Source organism: Callorhinchus milii, unplaced genomic scaffold (assembly GCF_018977255.1).
Source record: "Callorhinchus milii isolate IMCB2004 unplaced genomic scaffold, IMCB_Cmil_1.0 Scaffold9, whole genome shotgun sequence".
Lineage (NCBI taxonomy): Eukaryota > Metazoa > Chordata > Chondrichthyes > Chimaeriformes > Callorhinchidae > Callorhinchus > Callorhinchus milii.
The window spans coordinates 23,530,984-23,548,520 of NW_024704750.1; the positions used below are offsets into that span (position 1 = coordinate 23,530,984).

The window sequence follows — 17,537 nt, forward strand, 5'->3', positions numbered from 1 at the left end:
CCCTTGCCTCCTCCCATCTGAAGACCTATTCGACCGTGCATTCGGTCACCCTCCTACCCCTACCCTCCCCCGCTCCTGATCTCAACACCCAGGTCGGGTGCGGATCTCTGACTGTCCAGTGCCTTGAGATGTCCTCCCTACATGAAAGGCGCCGTGTAAATGTAATGTTGTTGAATGACTAATTTATCTCATCGCACCTCATCTCACCTCCCCCCCCAACCCCCCGCCAACCATCCCTCCCCCTTGGCTGGCTCCTCTCTGCGGTGTATGGTGATCCTGTGGGCTGGGGAATTAGTCGGTTTTGAGATCAATTCAAATTTTTGATCTGCTGTAGGAAAAGCTGCTCTCAGATCGCAGTGACAGGTTAATAAGCGTGAGATGTGGTTAGCAATTACAAGCTGCAGTAATGCTAGGGTGGGTCATATATTGTGAAGTGGCAGCTGCACCCGTTACTCTATCTGCACTTTATTGTGCGTACACGCAAATTTTTTTTTCTCTCTCCAAATTTAATTTTCTCCTCGCCTCCTGCAGGTGCTGGCTCTCGCTGGGCGATTGGTCACACAGCTGCTGCTCCAGACCATCACCGTCTCTCAGCGCTTCACAGGGAATTGCTGTCAAGTGTAGTGACTGTGAATTTGTCGGCAAACATGGCAGTAAACAATCCGAGCCCCCTCCCCGCCCCCTTCTCAATGGATGAATGGCGTTTCTCTCGGTGTCCATTGTGCCCCGTTTGGTTACAAAAACACAGTCACTACACTTGACAGCAATTATCTGTGAAGCTCTTTGAGACAGTTCAATGTTAGTCACTGTAACAAATAATAGTAATTATTGTTAACCTTCAATATTTCTATTTCCCCTGTATCCATCCACACATACATCTATCTGCCCTGTTCTGCAATCGCTCCAGTGGTTTCTCTTCTGGGGAGGTGTCACTGACCAGGGGAGTCTGCTAATTTTGAACGGGAGGTGGAATGGCGCGGTGGCAGGTGAACACGGGGTTCCTGTACAGGAGTCAGATCCCCAAACGGCCTTTGTAAAAGGATTAGATCAACTTGTTGCAACTTGTTGTTGTTTGTGCAAGTAGCCCGTTGGGTTGGGTGTCTCGTAAGCGTTGGCTGGGTCTGTCTGCTCTCTGGCTGGCAGTGATGACTTGTAGCCCTGGTGGTGTGTCTGTACTGGTAATGGTGATGACTTGTGTCCGTATTGGTGATGACTTGTGGCCCTGGTGTCTGTGTCTGTGCTGGTAATGGCCGCAGGATGGATATTGGTGCGTGTGGCAACGGAATCACTTACATATTGGAGCCACTGAAGAAGATTGTAACTATAAGACACGTGCGGTTATAGGCAGTTTTCTCCTATAAAGTACACAGCCACTACACTTTATGCTACAGCCTGTGAAGCTCTGAGATGCCCTCCTGACGTCAAAGGTGTTGTATCAAATACAAGGAATATTATTATTGTTGTTTTAGGGCATTAATGGATTGTTGATGATAAAAGGCCATTTTGTGTTTGGAAATGCTGAGTGACTTAATTGCAATGACACAGCCGCCTGGGAACAGTAGCCCCCCCAGGCTTTTCCAGAGTGTGCCTTACCCTGGATGGGGGGCATGTGTGGGGGGCACACAGGCAGTCAACAGCTGGCCTGCAGCTACTGTGACGTCAGTCTCGGATTTGAGCAGAAATAATAATCATAATAATCCTTGCATTTGATATAATGTACGTCCTCCCGACATGAGAGGCGCTGTACAAATCTAATATTGTTGTTGTTTTGTTGTTATCAAAGCGCTTCACAGAATATACTGTCAAGTGAATTGACTGTTTGCTCTGTGGGTGAAACGTGGGCAGTTAATTGCGCAACAGCCGGTTCCTGCTTACTACTAGGTCAACAGAGGGGTGTGGAGCGCTATACAAATGTAATCTTGTTGTTGTCTGTCTGTATGTTATACCAGGGGACGTAGAAGGCAGGAGGATTACAGTGCGGACAGGATTACTGGTGTTCAATCACCGTTGTCTCATTTAATATCCAGCTATACCTTGAGAGCAGTTAGTTTTGTCATTACATTACAGAGTCCTGTAGCTCAGTGGTTAGAGCACTCGCTTTGCAAGCGAGAGACCTGAGTTCAATTCCAGGCAGAGGGCCAAACCTCGGGCAAGTTTCCTTACTCCACACAGAGCCTAATAATAATCCCTCATAAAACCAAAAACAATAATAAATTGGTCATTTTCAATCTACGACTGTTTGTGGGACATTGCTGTGCGCAATTGGCTGCCGCGTTCGCCCACAAATATACAGTCAATTCACTTTACAGTGTGTTCTGTGAAGCGCTTTGGGACGTCCGCCCAACGTGAAAAGCGCTATATCAAATGCAAGGATTATTTACATGTGGAGGGGCAGCCTGTGAGCTTCAAACTACCTCAGTGCTAGGGAGGGGGGGTGGGCACTGCCCAGTACTGGGGGAGAGGAGTGCCTGGCCTGGCAGGAGGGGTGGCACTGCCCGGTGCTGGGTGGGGGGGTAGCACTACTGGGTACAGGCTACACTCTGTCCCACTGGCCCACCCTCTCTGCTACCCCCCCATCCCGACATCTCTAACAGTCAGTCGAGCCGGCTTTGAAACATTTCGTCTCCCCAGTAGCTGCGTTAAACGTGAGGAGCTTTTTCTTATTCAGGCAACTGTGTTTAGCACCTCTCTCATCTCCTCATTAGCGACACGAGGCTGTGCTCCATTGGCTGCTGTGTGAGCAGGTAGTCAGTGTGGGCAGGACAGGGTATGTGGCTATAATGTGCCCATTAACAGCCCATTGGGACGGAGGGAGGGATGTTCTACTCTCAGGATGATGAAGTTTTAAATGCATTGTGATTTAGCAGTTGCTTAAATCAGCGCCACCACTCAAGTGAAGCCATTTCACACTGGTTCACAGTGTCTAGACTTTACCCGTTGCCTTTCTCACTGTCTGAGCCTCTCCCCATCAGGAGCAAAACCAAACCTCCCGTTACTGGCCTTTACACATCAGCAGCGCTTTCTCTCCTCTGGGGCACAAGGTTGTGGGTTCAAGCCCCCACGTCAGCACTTTAAGCTCACAGTCCAGGCTGATGCTCCAGCACTGTATGGGGGAGGGGGTGAGAGAGCACTACGTTGTTGGAGGTGCCTTCTTTCGTGCGAATGTTAAAATCAATATCCCATTCATCTTGCTTGCTTCTCCCTGTAGCCAACATTCCTCCAGTGGCTCTGTGCGTATGTGTGTGCTCCTCTGTGTGTCTGTGTGTATGCTGTGCGCGTGTGTGTGTGCACACGTTCAGTCATTGTGTATGCTGTGTGTGAAGGTGTGCTGTTTGCTGTGTGTATGCTGTTTGCTGTTTGCTGTGTGTGTGTGTGTGTCTGCTGTATGTGTGTGACCTTGCTGTGCACAAAATCACTGCCATGTTCCCTGTGCAGTCTGTGAAGGGTTAGAGATGTTTTGATGCACTGAGTGCTGTCTTAAATGTGAGGGTTATATTTTTATGTCACTATAATTAGAAGAGGGTGAAGTCATTTTGGATTTGGAGTACGGACTCCAGGTGAATGGAGGGCTGAATGGCCGCCCCCCCCCCCCATGCTGTGATTTCCACGGTTCTGCGATGCAGCCAGTGACGCGGAGCAAGTCTGAGAACAGCTCGAATTCCAGCTGCGTTTCCCACAGTAATGATGGTGAGTCAGAGAATGCCAGTGCCTGTGGCCACATGCTGGGCAGGTCCAATGACTAACTCTCTCTTCCCAACAGTGTAGTCAGTGCGGGCAGGAGACATGGTCACTTCACTTCACATGAGGGTCGAGGGAATCGGTCATAACATAACTCCCACCACCAGCCCGTCACAATATAGCTCCACTCCACTTTATTCACCTTCAAAATACACAGTCACTACACATTACTGCAGCGCTCTGGGACGCTACCCTGAGTGAGGGGCGCTATATGAATGCAAGTTGTTGTTGCAGTTAATCCTGTGAAACACTTGATACATCTCGATACAGCAAACTCGTCGTCGTATCATGATGCAAAGATTATTATTTATATATTCATTTACCAAAACCCTCAACTTTCCAGCGCCTTGGGACGTCCTCCAGACATGAAAGGCACTGTGTCAATGCAATTTGATGTTTTTCTCTGTGATTCTCACTATTAGATATGCAATCCTGTAGCTCTGTGGTTAGGGGATTCGCCTCGCAAGCGAGAGACCTAGGCTTGATTACTGGCAGGTCAAAACGTTGACAAGTTTCCTTACTCCACACGCCTCTGTTTACCTAGCAGTTAGTAGGAACCCGGTTGTTACTCAATTGGCAGATCGCTAATCCCTCCAAAAAAAAAAAAAAAATTGGTCACTTCAATCCACGACTGTTTTTGGGACACTGCTGTGTGCAATTGGCTGCCGCGTTTCACCCACAAAATATACAGTCAATTCGCTTTACAATATATTCTATGAAGTGCTTTGAGACGTCTTGAAGAACGTGATAAGGCGCTGTATCAAATGCAAGGATTATTATTATTCTGTGAAGCACTTTGAAACGTCTGGAAGACAACAAGTAGTTGTATTTATATAGCACCCTTCACACTGGGTAGAGCCCTGGAGCACTTAACAGTGGTGGAGTCTGACCCTGTGATAAGGTACTATATCAAATGCAAGGATTATTAATTAGATGCCAGTGCTCTGAGACTCCGCTTAATGGGCACTATATAAATAATCCTCACATTTGATACAGTGCCTTTTGTCTATCTCAAAGCAACTCACAGGATTTACTGAGACGTGTCTGTGCAGGTGCTCACTCCCCCACTGGAGCTCTCTACTCTAACCCCATTCCCTGCTCTCTCTCTCTCTCCCCATGGTGTCTGTGCTGGGGCTCGCTCCCCCACTGGAGCTCTCTACTCTACCCCCATTCCCTGCTCTCTCTCTCTCCCCATCGTGTCTGTGCTGGGGCTCGCTCCCCCACTGGAGCTCTCTACTCTAACCCCATTCCCTGCTTTCTCTTTCTTCCCATCGTGTCTGTGCTGGTGCTCGCTCCCCCACTGGAGCGCTCTAATCCCATTCCTGCTCTCTTGGTCACCTCCGACAATGTCCCCCCACCCTCTCCCCAATGTGTGCTGTGTTCACAGCCCATGGTGGGTAGGAGCAATGCGGGGATTTATTCCGCTTCTCTTTCCAGCTAATCTCACGAGCCGCTTAAAGCCAGAACACCGCAGAGAATGAGTGTGTCTGAACGAAATGCAGTGAGGAACTGAGTGCTCATAGGGCCAAGGGTTAATGTGATTAAATGGATTTGAGGCACTCGATGTAGATGGGAAATGAGTTGTGGATTTTCCCTTCCTCCCATCGCAGCGTTGAGCTGTTTGTTAAACCATCTACTGCTGCCTTGGCAAGTTCAGGGATGCGAAGTGCTAGGTTTACTCTCTCAGTCCCCTTTAGCTCTAGAGTTGAGATGTTACCCTGTGTGAAGCGAGCTATTTAAATGCAGGTAGTTGTTGTCACTACCTGTCGCCTCCGCTCAGCTGGCTCCGGCCTCCTGCAAGTCCTTTGTCGCCCTCCATTCCACCATTGGTGGCCGCGCTTTCAGCCACTACGCCCCCTAAACTCTGGAACTCTCTCCCTCAATCCCTCCACCTTGCTCTCTCCTTCCCCATTTTCAGATCGTGTCTGAAGATCTTCCTCTTCGACCGTGTCTACGGTCACCACCTCCCGGCTTGGGGTTGTGGTCCACCACTGTCAGGCTCTCCGAGAAACTACACTTCCCTGAACTGCCAGGGCCCTGTGTAAATGCATGTTGTTGGCGCTGACCGATTCTCGGGATCACAGCTGATCGCTGGTGTTCTCATTTCCGGGGCCTTCGGGAAGCTGGGATGTGGAAGTCTGGGAGCTGGGATGTGCGCTGTTCCCGCTGTTCGGAGGCTGCGGGCCGGTAACGTGAAAGGTTAAATCGTTGGGGGAGGATTTCAGTGACGGGAACACACTGCACTGTTTGCCGCTGCCTCTGAGGAATGTGTAAATCCCTCGGCTTGGCTCAGCGCCCACTGCCTCCACCACACGCTATTCCTGGCTGGAGAGCCTTTGGGAACGGGAATTAGAAAATCCAGATCTGCTCCTGTAAGGTGCTAACGGTGGCTGTGGGTTAGGTTGAGGTGATACCACATTACACACCTTTATTACATTCTCTCTGCCCCACTCTCTGCATCTCTTATCCCGGAGTCCCTCCAACTTGCCACCTCCTTCCCTACTTTCAAAGCCCACCTTAAAACTTACCTCTGATCAAGATTTCTTTCATCTCCCCGCCCCCCCCCCCTCATTCCCCTCTCCAGCTTGGGTGTTCAGCCAACTGTGTAAAGCACTTTGAGAAGTCCAGTGTGAAAGGAGCTGTATAAATGTTCTATTGTGTGGCTGAGAGGCAAAGGCACTAGTGGGAGTGGACGTACTGTGGCATTGATGTATGACAGCCTTTCCTTGGATGTATGGGTTCAACCACGTAGGAGCCATTACTGCCTGTACCTGGGAGTGTCTGTACCATCACTGTCTGTACCTGGGTGTGTCTGTACCATCATTACCTGTACCTGGGAGTGCTTGTACCATTACTGCCTGTACCTGGGAGTGCCTGTACCATTACTGCCTGTACCTGGGAGTGCCTGTACCATTACTGCCTGACTCATATAAGCTGAAGAGTTTTCAGATTGGGTGAAGTCCAGCCTACTGTGGCCACATCTATGTGATGTTGGTCTGACTGCAGAGCACTTGTCTTCCTCTGTGTGAGCACTGAGCCTTGTAAGTTACTTGTGAGTGTCTACAGGGTATTTGAATGCGGGGTGTCACAGCCAACACACACATTGTCCAGGAAGGCAGAGATGGGAATGCGCCCTCCCCCATGCTCAATGTCTGTCTTCTGATCCTCACCTTCAAAGCCCTCCATGGCCTCACTCCTCCATACCACCGTCAATTCCTAACCGCCTACCAAGCTGTCCGCTCCCTCTGCTCAGCGGGCTCCGGCCTGCTTCGAGTCCCCCGCCTTGCCCGTCCCAGACGAGCCTTCAGCCTCTCTGCCCCCACCCTTTGGAACTCCATCCCACAGTCCCTTTGCCTCGCACTCTGCCTTACCTCCTTCAAGACTCATCTCAAGACCCTCTTTGTCAATCTTGCCTTCGGCCACCCTCCTACCCTCCACCCCTCCTGATCCCAACCACCAGTTCGGGTGCAGATCCCTGACTGTCCAGCGCCTTGGGCCGTCCTCCTGACGTGAAAGACGCTGTGTAAATGTCATTTATTGTTGTGGTTGTCTCCACCACTGTAAAGGTTTTTGAGATGCTATTTTACGTGAAGGGCGCTGTGTAAATTTAAATCGTATTCTATGTGAGCAAAGTTCAGGCACTCAACCCGTCACTCTGTTGATGTCTGTCCTCTGACACATGTGGAAACCCATCATCGTGGTTAAGAGAATCCAAACCAAGCTGGGAATTCCATGTATCCCATCTATGCAAAGAAATTCCAGAGATGTTTATTGGGATAGAATGCGCACTCTCTCCCTGGGGGCATGCATCCTGCTTACCTAATTCCGGGAGAGTATTAAGTCAAGTTGGCAAGACATTCCATTGCCAAATATGTTACCTTGGAGCCAGTTGAGGAGACCCTGCTACCCCCCCCCCCCCGAGGTGACATCTGACAAGCGAGGGTGTGAGCCTCCCTGGGGGGATGGTAATAATGATAATAATAATTCTTGAATGTGATATAGCACCTTATCTCGACATCAAGACGGCTCAAAGTGCTTCACAGGAGACAATGTAGGGTATGGTGACTGTGCTTTGTGGGCAAAACTATGGTAATCAGGAACTCTCTGCGAGCTTCCTGGTGGGCAACACAGCTCAGCGTGAAATGTGTGAGAGCATTGCCACCATCTTCCTGCCCATTGAGCGAAGGTTCCACCAGTTGGAGGTGCGGAGTTTAACCACTGCTTAACATTAAATCCTCTCCTCCCCCTCCAATCTAGGTGGATTCCAGGCACTGGATGTATGAACGTGTGTGTGTGTTCACGAACTTGGACTCCAGGTAACACCTTCCAGCAGTTTCCTCGTCGGCTATGTGACAGATATCTGCCTTCCTCAGCTTTGCGCAGGTTAGCGTGCCCTCACTGGAGGCACTGCCAGGAGCTCAGAGTTTAGTGTGGAGCGTTCTGTGGCATGTTTGAGGCATCGTGTCTGACCAAAGGCGTCTTTAGCGTTTGTTCTGTCTTGTTGTACACAACATGGGTTGTCAGCCCCGTGTTTGTTTATCCTGCGAGCGAGTTGGTTTGAGTAGGATTGAGCGCGTTGGTTAGAACTGCCTCAGGTCCTGATGACTGGTTGGTTACTGAGCCCTAACGCGCACACACTTGGTGGAGGAAACAGAAATTCTGGTCTGGGGTCAGCATTGGGGTTAGGGGGGAATTGAACACAATAGCACAGAGCAAATGTGCTGATTGTAAAAGACATTGGTTGGCCAGTGTTTACAATAATAAATGTGTTGGTGTACTGTACTGCGTGTGTGTTGATGTGTGTGTTGTACTGTGCGTGCGAGTGCTTGGCTGTGTGCGCGGGCCCCCCAGGTGTGTGTGTGGGGGGTGGGGGCAGGTTGTGTCAGACAATGGGAGGGAGCGTGTGGCCCAGTGTAGAATGAAGACGTCCCCACCCGGTTTCCTGGGAAATGCGGGGCTTTGGTGTTTGTGCTGCAACATGAAAAGCACCTCGGCATCTATCAAAGCCATGTGGCTGGCACAGCTTCTGAAGGCCATGTGGGGGGAGGGCTCCCAGTCCCGCTCAATAATCCTCTCCTCCCCCTCTTTGCTTTTATACATTCTGAAGCTGTTTGAAGTGTCTGAACTGTTTGTTTCTTCCTCTTCAATGTGACGGTGGGAATCAGCTCGGCTCACACCCATTGAAGAGGGAATCACTGATACTGTTCTGTCTCTCTCTCCCTCTCCCTCTCTCTCACCGCTAAGTGTAACATGGAGACAGTTTGCAGGCTGTTGCTCCTTTATTTATTTGAGCTCACTGTCGTTTTACATCCTGCTGTTTGTTTGCTGTCTTTTACCAGTGTACTCACAGCAAACTGCAATCACAGCCCCGTGAGTGCGTGTGTGCAATACACAATGCTCTCTCCTGTGGAGACGAGAGTTTGTATCAAGACGGAACCTCTTTGACTGCTCTTTTGGCCATCTCTCCCCCCGCCCCGGGGGCCGAGTCAGTAATGCTCGGCCTTGAGACGTCCTCCTGATGTGAAAGGTGCTATAATAATAAAAATAATCCTTGCATTTGATATAACACTTTATCGCGTCATTGAGACGTCTCAAAGCACATCACAGAATATATAGTAAAGTGGATTGTGGGTGAAACACGGCAGCTAATTGCGCACAGCAATGTCTCACAAACAGTCGTGGATTGTGTGGCCGCATTATTTTTTAAGGGATTATTACCCCCAGAAAGTGATTCATCAATCAACTAACAATCAGGTTCCTACTTACTGCTACATAAACAGAGGGGTGTGGAGTAAGGAAACTTGCCTGGGAATCGTCCTGCCCGGGAATCGAACCCGGGTGCTCTCGCTTGTGAGGCGAGCGCTCTAACCAATACACTACGGGCCTCCTGTATTAACGGACAGTCTCTTATTTTGTGTTCTGTGATGCTCTCAGTTCCTTGACTTGATGCTCAGACATGTTGTTGGATCTCAGCGACCTGCTCCAGGTATGTATTGTCCCAAACTGCGACGCTGGGGGGAAGGGTTTGAGCAAGGCAAGGCTCTGGGGAGGAGCAGGTGCTGGGTTTTACCCCGGCCTGAGTTAGGGGTGTGACCGAGGGCCTCAGTTTGGTTGAGCAGTGATTAATCAGCAGGTTTTTGACAATGAGCCTTTTTGTAGCTGTTTTTGTAGCCACACAGTGACAGCAATCAGCATCAACAACAACGCATGATATTTACACAGTGCCCTTCACATCGGGAGGACTTCCCAAGCTGCCGGAGAGTCAGGGATTTGGACACGAGCTGGGGGGTTGGGATCAGGAAGGGTGGAGGGCAGGGAAGGTAGGGGTTGGAGGGTGGCCGAAGAGGAGGGTCTTGAGACGTGCCTTGAGGGAGGCAAGGGAGGGGGCGAGGCGGGGGGACTGTGAGTTCAGGAGGTGGGATGGGAGCTCGACTCGACGATGGGAGCCATGTCGATGGTTTTGAAGCATTAACGTCACACGTTTGTGTCCATTTCAAACCCCAGTGGAGGAAAGATGTCATCGGGCCGGGGGAGGGCAGTGGGGGAATTGGCCACCTTGTGGCAATGGGGTGGGGGGAGTGGGGGCGTTCAAGGTTGCCATCACTGGGGGAGGGGGTGTTAGTGCTGCCCAGGATTGTTACAGAAATGCAACAGTCAGACTTGCTGATGGCCCTCAGTGACGGAGAGCCCGGATCCTGGAATGTGGGAAGTCGCAACCTTCACTTAGTCATTGGAATTTGAGTGTCACTTGTTTTTACATTTGATCTTTACTGTATTGCTGTCTGTTTGTGTCTGTCACTGTGTCTCTGTTCTTGTGTGTCTTGTGTCACTCTGTCCCCCCCCTCTCTCTCCCCCTCTCTCTCTCTGTCCCTGTGTTTCTATCCCTGACTGTCTCTCTGTGTCCATCTCTCTCTTTCTCTGTCCCTGTGTTTCTGTCTCTGTCTGTCACTGTGTCACTGTCCCTGTGTTATGTCTTGCATCAACTGACTGGGAATTTGAGCTGGGGCGGTGGGGGAGTTGGGAAGACAGACACGAAACTGAGGAAAGTGTGTTGAAGATGACCAAAAGTGTGGTTAAAAAGAAAGCTCTGGGGGAGGGTCTCTAGGGGTGGAGCAACAACAATAACGATTTGCATTTGTATAGTGCCCTTCATGCAGCGTCCCAGAGCGCTTCACAGTTGCAGAGTCTGACAATGAGCCATGGGGCGAGGGAGGGAGGAGGTGATCGTAAGCACGATCAAAAAGGAAGGTCTTTGGGTAGGATTTGAAGGTGGAGAGGGAGGGGGTGAGGCAGAGGGCCTGAGGGAGAGTTTCAGAGTTTCAGGGCATAGTGGCTGAAGGCACGATGGTGGAACAGAGGGCACGAAGGACAAACAGGAGGCTGGAGACAGCCGAGCAGAGGCAACGGGTGGAAGAGTGGGGGGTAAACAGGTTGGAGAGCTAGGGAGGTGCGAGGGCATGAAGGGATTTGAAAACGAGCGAGAGGATCTTGGATCTTCCAGCGGGCGAGTGGCAGAATGGCAGCAAGCTCATCTGCTGATGGTGAGGTCTAGAGAACGGTCAGGCCGATCGGGGGCTGCGGAGAGGCTTGTGAAGACATTGAGTTACAGGGTTCCCACCGTTCCTCAACTGGTCTCTTGACTCCCTAAACCGGGGGGTTACAGACACTCTGATCTCAGAACGTTTCAGTTAAACGTTTGGGAAGATGTGTGAGGTGTCTTGTGGGGCACAGGGTGTCCTGTCGTGCACAGTGACTGTCTGTGAGCCCAAGGCTGGCTCTCTCACGCCAGCTGGACTTGTTCGGTCCTGGAATGAAAGCGGCACATTGTGCTGCTGATGTCTGTAGCTGTGCCACACAGTTCACCAGGGCACTGAGGCACCTGGACTGCCCTCCCCAATCCTCACTGAGCCTTCTCAGTGTGAGCACTGTATTGCTAGCCGCTGGCCCAGGAACAGTCACAGCACATTATTCAGATCTCAGCAACTCGTGTCCTCTCCCTCACCCGGCTCATGAGCCGATCACACCCATCTTCGCTGAGTTTAAGGTCCTCGCTTTTAAATCCCTTCATGGCCTTCCTCCTTCCTATCTCTGCGCCCTATTAACATGTCCGCTTCTTCCGCTTGGCTTGGGCACTGGCCTGTTCCATGTCTCCCGCCCGCCCCATCATCGTCTGTCAGGCTTTCGGCCTTTCTGCCCCCACCCTCTGTAATTCCATCTCGGAGCCCCTCCGCCTCACCCCCTCCCTTGCCTCCTTCAAGGCCCATCTCAAGACCGTCTTCTTTGACCGTGACTTCAGTCATCTTCCCATCACCGCGGCTCTTGTTCTCAACCCCTCTTTGATCCCGACCCGCATCTCGGGTGCAAACCCTCGTCCAGCGCCTTGGGACATCCGCCTGACATGAAAGTCACTATATAAATGTAATTTGTTGTTGATGTCGTAACACAGTCCATCCGGCTAGACTAATAATAATAATAATAATCCTTGCATAATACAAAGTCGGTATGGCGGTCACTGCAGCCTCTCCACAATGCTGTCACTGGTTGAGGTTTGGTTTCCCTGTCCAGGTGTCAGCCTGGCTCAGTCCATTGTTCGTACTCTTGTCTCTGAGTCAGAAAGTTGTCAGTTGAAACCCCCACGTCGGTCGGGGGTTTTCTCGTTCCCTGTCTCGGCCTCCGTAGCAAACCTCTGCCCCTCCCAATTAATAATAAATTTGGTCACTCAATCCACGACTGTTTGTGGAACGCTGCTGCGTGCGGTTGGCTGCCGCGTTTCAATTCTCTTTACAGTATATTCTGTGAAGCGCTTTGAGACGTCTCGAAGGCAAAGGATTATTATTATTATTATATCCCATCCTGTCCATCCCGACCTCCCTGTGGGCTTACTTTGCCCCAGTGCCAGCTGTAGGAGACTAAATTAGCTTCCCACTTGTTTGTGAGCTCTGTCAGTATATGCTACAAAAGCACAGCTGGCCTTTGATTTATTTCTGTCTCCCCAGCTGCTCCTTCTCAGTGTTCTGCTCACTCACTCGCACCCTCTCAATCTCCTCCCAGAGACCAGCGGTTTCCCTTTTCTTTATCTTCAATTCTGCTGCTGCTGATCAGTTACAAAGGGAGTCCCAGATCCTCCCTCCACTCACTCACACACCCCAGACCCTCCCTCCACTCACCTCACACACCCCAGACCCTGCCTCCACTCACTCACACAACCCAGATCCTCCCTCCACTCACCTCACACACCCCAGACCCTCCCTCCACTCACCTCACACACCCCAGACCCTGCCTCCACTCACTCACACACCCCAGACCCTCCCTCCACTCACCTCACACACCCCAGACCCTGCCTCCACTCACTCACACACCCCAGACCCTCCCTCCACTCACCTCACACACCCCAGACCCTGCCTCCACTCACTCACACACCCCAGACCCTCCCTCCACTCACCTCACACACCCCAGACCCTGCCTCCACTCACTCACACACCCCAGACCCTCCCTCCACTCACCTCACACACCCCAGACCCTCCCTCCACTCACCTCACACACCCCAGACCCTGCCTCCACTCACTCACACACCCCAGACCCTCCCTCCACTCACCTCACACACCCCAGACCCTCCCTCCACTCACTCACATACCCCAGACCCTCCCTCCACTCACTCACACACTCCAGACCCTCCCTCCACTCACTCACACACACCCCAGACCCTCCCTCCACTCACTCACACACCCCAGACCCTCCCTCCACTCACCTCACACACCCCAGACCCTCTCTCCACTCATTCACGTCCGCAGTCAAATTTTCAAGGCTGAGGTGGATATGATCGATGTTTGTTGGATATCGAGGGATATGGGGCGACGGCGGGTGATTGAAGTTGAGGTAAAGATCAGCCGTGATCTTATAGAATGACGGAACAAGCTCGAGGAGCTGAATGGCCTCCTCCTATGTTCCGCTCCGACCAGCCCCCCTATCAGCAGGCAAGCTTTCAGCCATCCCTGGGTCACTCTGCCTCGCCCCCACCTTTAAAGCCTATCTTTCTGCCATTTTGTTCACTGCTCCCTTAACCCCCCACATACACACTCACTCATACTGTCTCCCCCCCAACTCGCACACCCACACACACTGCCTCCCCCCCATGCACACACACAAATACACACATACACCACTGAGCTTGAGGTCCCTGTCAGTTCTGAGAAGCCTTGGAGACCCCTCCAAGTGGGAAAGTGTATGGTACAGCTGTACAGTGTTTGCCAGCCTGAGCTGTGAGCGGGCAATCAGACTGAGAGCAGCCGTGTGTTAATCTGCCTTTACTTTCTTTCAGGTGAACGTCTATGTGTTGGGCAAGACCTTCCTGCTGCTGGCCAGGGAGCTGTGTATAAATGCACCAGCTATAGGTAATCTCATTCAACCCCTCAACCCAGCCTCACCCCAACTCCCTCCTTCCTCACCACTCGCCCTCCTCACCCCTCGCCCTCCTCATCCGGCCTCACCCCCAGCCCCCACTCCCTTGGCTTCATGCTGCAGTGGGTAAGTATTGTAGATGAAGGGTCTTATTGTGGCTGTGTGATGTGACACAGTGAGAGATCAGCCTGCCTGCAGTGCTCTACATTACATTGTGAACAGGGTGCCTGGTAATAATTTCCTGGGATGTAACACAGCTCATTGAGTGGTTATTTTTAGCCCCAGCTCACCATTCCCAGTGCTGCTCTCGGCCTCTCTAATTTGGGACTTTAGGCCCAGTTCCAGGAAGGAACGTGGAAACCAGTTTCATGTTAAAAGCATTGTTTTATTTTGTGTACAGCCAGAGACCCAAGCTCTCTCTCTCTCTCTCCTAGTTTGTGAGATCTTATATAATATAATCCCCACATTTGGTATTGTGCTGTTCACGTCTGATTGTCTGAGTGTTTCACAGGTAAAGATTGGAATACAGTAAACCTCACAAGTCATATCAGTTGGGACCATACATTTATTATAATAATAATCCTTGCATTTGATGTGGCACCTTATCGCGTTTTTGAGACGTTCTCAAAGCGCTTCACAGAATATGCTGTAAACTTAATTGACTGATTATTTTGTGGGCGAAAGTCATTTAATATGACTTGTGTAAAGTATGAGTTATGTCAAACTTGCATAAAATATAAACTCCTGAATAGGTCTTGGGCAGATGTATGATTTATACAGTTTAGTTTTATGCAAGTTTTACTGTATATAATAATCCACCAGGCAATATTCAAACTGTTTTAAACTGTGATGTGTGGTGACAATTTGTGGGCAAATGCAGCAGCTATTTTGAGCACTGCAAGGCCTCACACACAGCCATGAAGTGATTAATCTGGAAGAATGTTGGCCACAAACTGGGAGAATCTCTCTTCTTGTTTCCAACAGTGCCATGTAATATCCACCTGAACAGGTAGATGGGACATGCATTTAACCTCTCAGTACAATACAATACATTTACATTTATATACACCTTTCACACTGGGAGGAGGTATCATCCAAATGATAATCCAGCATTCCTCCAGCACTATGCTGCAGCATCAGCCTGGGCTGTGAGCTCAATAATTATTAATAATAATAATACTTCCATTCGATATAGCGTCTTATCACATCTCAAAGGACTTCACAGGATACACTGTAAAGTGAATTGACCGAGTGTTTTCTGGGTGAAACGCGGCAGCCAATTGCACACAGCAGCGTCCCACAAACAGTCGTGGATTGACTGACCCAATTTTTTTTTAGATTATTACCTTCCCCGAAAGTGATCCGCCAATTGACTAATGGGTTCCTACTTACTGCTCGGTAAACAGGTGTGTGTGTATGTGTGTGGAGTAAGGAAACTTGCCCAAGGTATTGCCCTGCCTGGGAATCAAACCCAGGTTTCTCGCTTGCGAGGCAAGTGCTCTAACCACTGAGCTACAGGACTCTATAGTGGGCACACAGTGGGTCTGAAACTCTTGTTGATTTTATATGGAGATAAAGAGAAGCATGGAATCTGGCGGATTGTGTCACAGCGGGTGACGGGCCTGAGTGTGTGTCTGGGGAGGCGTCTAGCAGAGCCTAGTGAGTGCAGCGTTGGGACCTGGCTGCCTTTGTTCTTTCTATCTGTCTCTGGATAATACTGAACATCCCCTTGATGCGCTGTGAGATTATGCTGACTCAGAACAGGCCTGGGCTCTGTGTCTGGCCATACAGCAGAGAGGCCGCTGGCTGGTAGGGTAAGAAACATGTGTTCAGCACAACGGAGGCCACTGGGCTGATGTTTGAGACACCACCGCCTCCCTCTCTCGTGCTTTTACTTAGTCAGTCCCACGATCTAGCTCGCTCTCCCAGCTCGCTTCATGACTTAAGTGAGAAAATAAATTTCCCCGTTAGATTTTGCTCCATGGTCTCAGGGTCTTGGACAGTGCTCTGAGCAAGATCACTCCACTAGCATGAGGGCCACTCTGCTCCATCCCCATTTTCAGATCACACCCAAAGACCTTCCTCTTCCACTGCGCCAACAGTGGCTGAGCCGGGGCAGGAACTGTAAAGTGCTTAATGGGCTTGCAGAGTGCTATATAGAAGTGAAGTTGTTGTTATTGCAGAGCGCTCTATAAATGCAAGCGATTGTGATGATGTACTCTGATTGACATGGGAGCACTTTGGTGTGAATCCACGAGTTGTTGTTTTGTCAGGTAAACCCTGTCTGGTACGGTCTGGACACTACCCTGCGTGAAGGGCCCTATATAAATACAAATTGTGGTTGTTGTTGTTGTTGTTGTGATGAGTTGCGGTCTGCCCTCTCAGTGACGGCTGTGGTGCCGGGCAGTCAGTGCCACACTCCGGGTTCCCAGCCCTCGCCGCTCAGTGTGTGAGCGATGGTCTCAGGCTTGCCAGCTGGACTGAGGTGGATAGACAAGAACATAAGAAATGCTAGACAAAAACAGACCAAGGAGAGATATTTGTTAGGTCAGAATATCAAGCGGACATGGGGCAAAGGCGGGTAATTAAAGTTGAGGTACAAATCAGCCATAATCTAATAGAATGGCGGTTCAAGCTCAATGGGCTGAATGGCCTCTTCCTGTTCCTAGGCAGCGCTGAACTGAATGTTCTGCTGGCTGCCAGCTCCTTCCTCCCTTCCCCAAAATTTCCAGTGGGGACAACGGTCTCTGGCAACTCTCAAAACACAGGGTGTGGGCAACTGAACCTCTGGGTCAGGATCAGTTTATTCATGTTGGATGTTGCTTATCTCGCCTGTCATTTACTGCAGGTTTCCTCCCCGTCTCTCCCTCTGTGCCTCTCCGCTCGCTCCCAGAGGACATCAGTATTCTCTTCCTGGGGCCTCTCTTACACAAGCAGCTGTTATTGCAATCCAAGCCCCAGCATTTTCAGCTTCTAACCAAGTCTGCAGCAAAGTGGGGAAAAACAGCTTAGGAAAGTCTCAGGCTTCGCGTGTAGAGAGTGGCCTTCAGGGGAACACTCCGGGCTTTCAGGCCCCAGGTTTTCCCCGCTGGGCATCGGCTGTAAGGAAGCCGGCGATTCATTTCCCACGTGTGGCAGTTTGAAAAAATAATTACATCAGGCAAATCTTTTATACAGTAATTCCAGAAGGTCTCTCCAGTCCTGCGCTTTGTGTTAGCTCTGGCCTTAGCAGAGGGTGTGCTGCTGCTGCTGCTGAACACTATGGTACTGTTAATACAACCTCACATTATCCTTTTATCTTCTTTATCCCTCAAGCCTCCCTGCACCCAGGCTGAGACCTATTTAATAATAATACTAATCCTTGCATTTGATGCAGCGCCTTATCACGTCTTCGAGACGTT

General features: G+C 50.5%; 1 protein-coding gene across 1 annotated transcript in view; it reads left to right on the forward strand.

Annotated features, from left to right (window-relative positions):
- LOC103190561 (BRF1 RNA polymerase III transcription initiation factor subunit) overlaps nucleotides 1-17,537 on the forward strand; it is a 97,757-nt gene that overhangs the window by 32,809 nt on the left and 47,411 nt on the right. Inside the window, exons 4-5 of the mRNA XM_042337872.1 lie at nucleotides 9,693-9,724; nucleotides 14,057-14,129. Coding sequence (XP_042193806.1) covers nucleotides 9,693-9,724; nucleotides 14,057-14,129 — 105 coding nt within the window. The remainder of the gene's footprint in view (nucleotides 1-9,692; nucleotides 9,725-14,056; nucleotides 14,130-17,537) is intronic.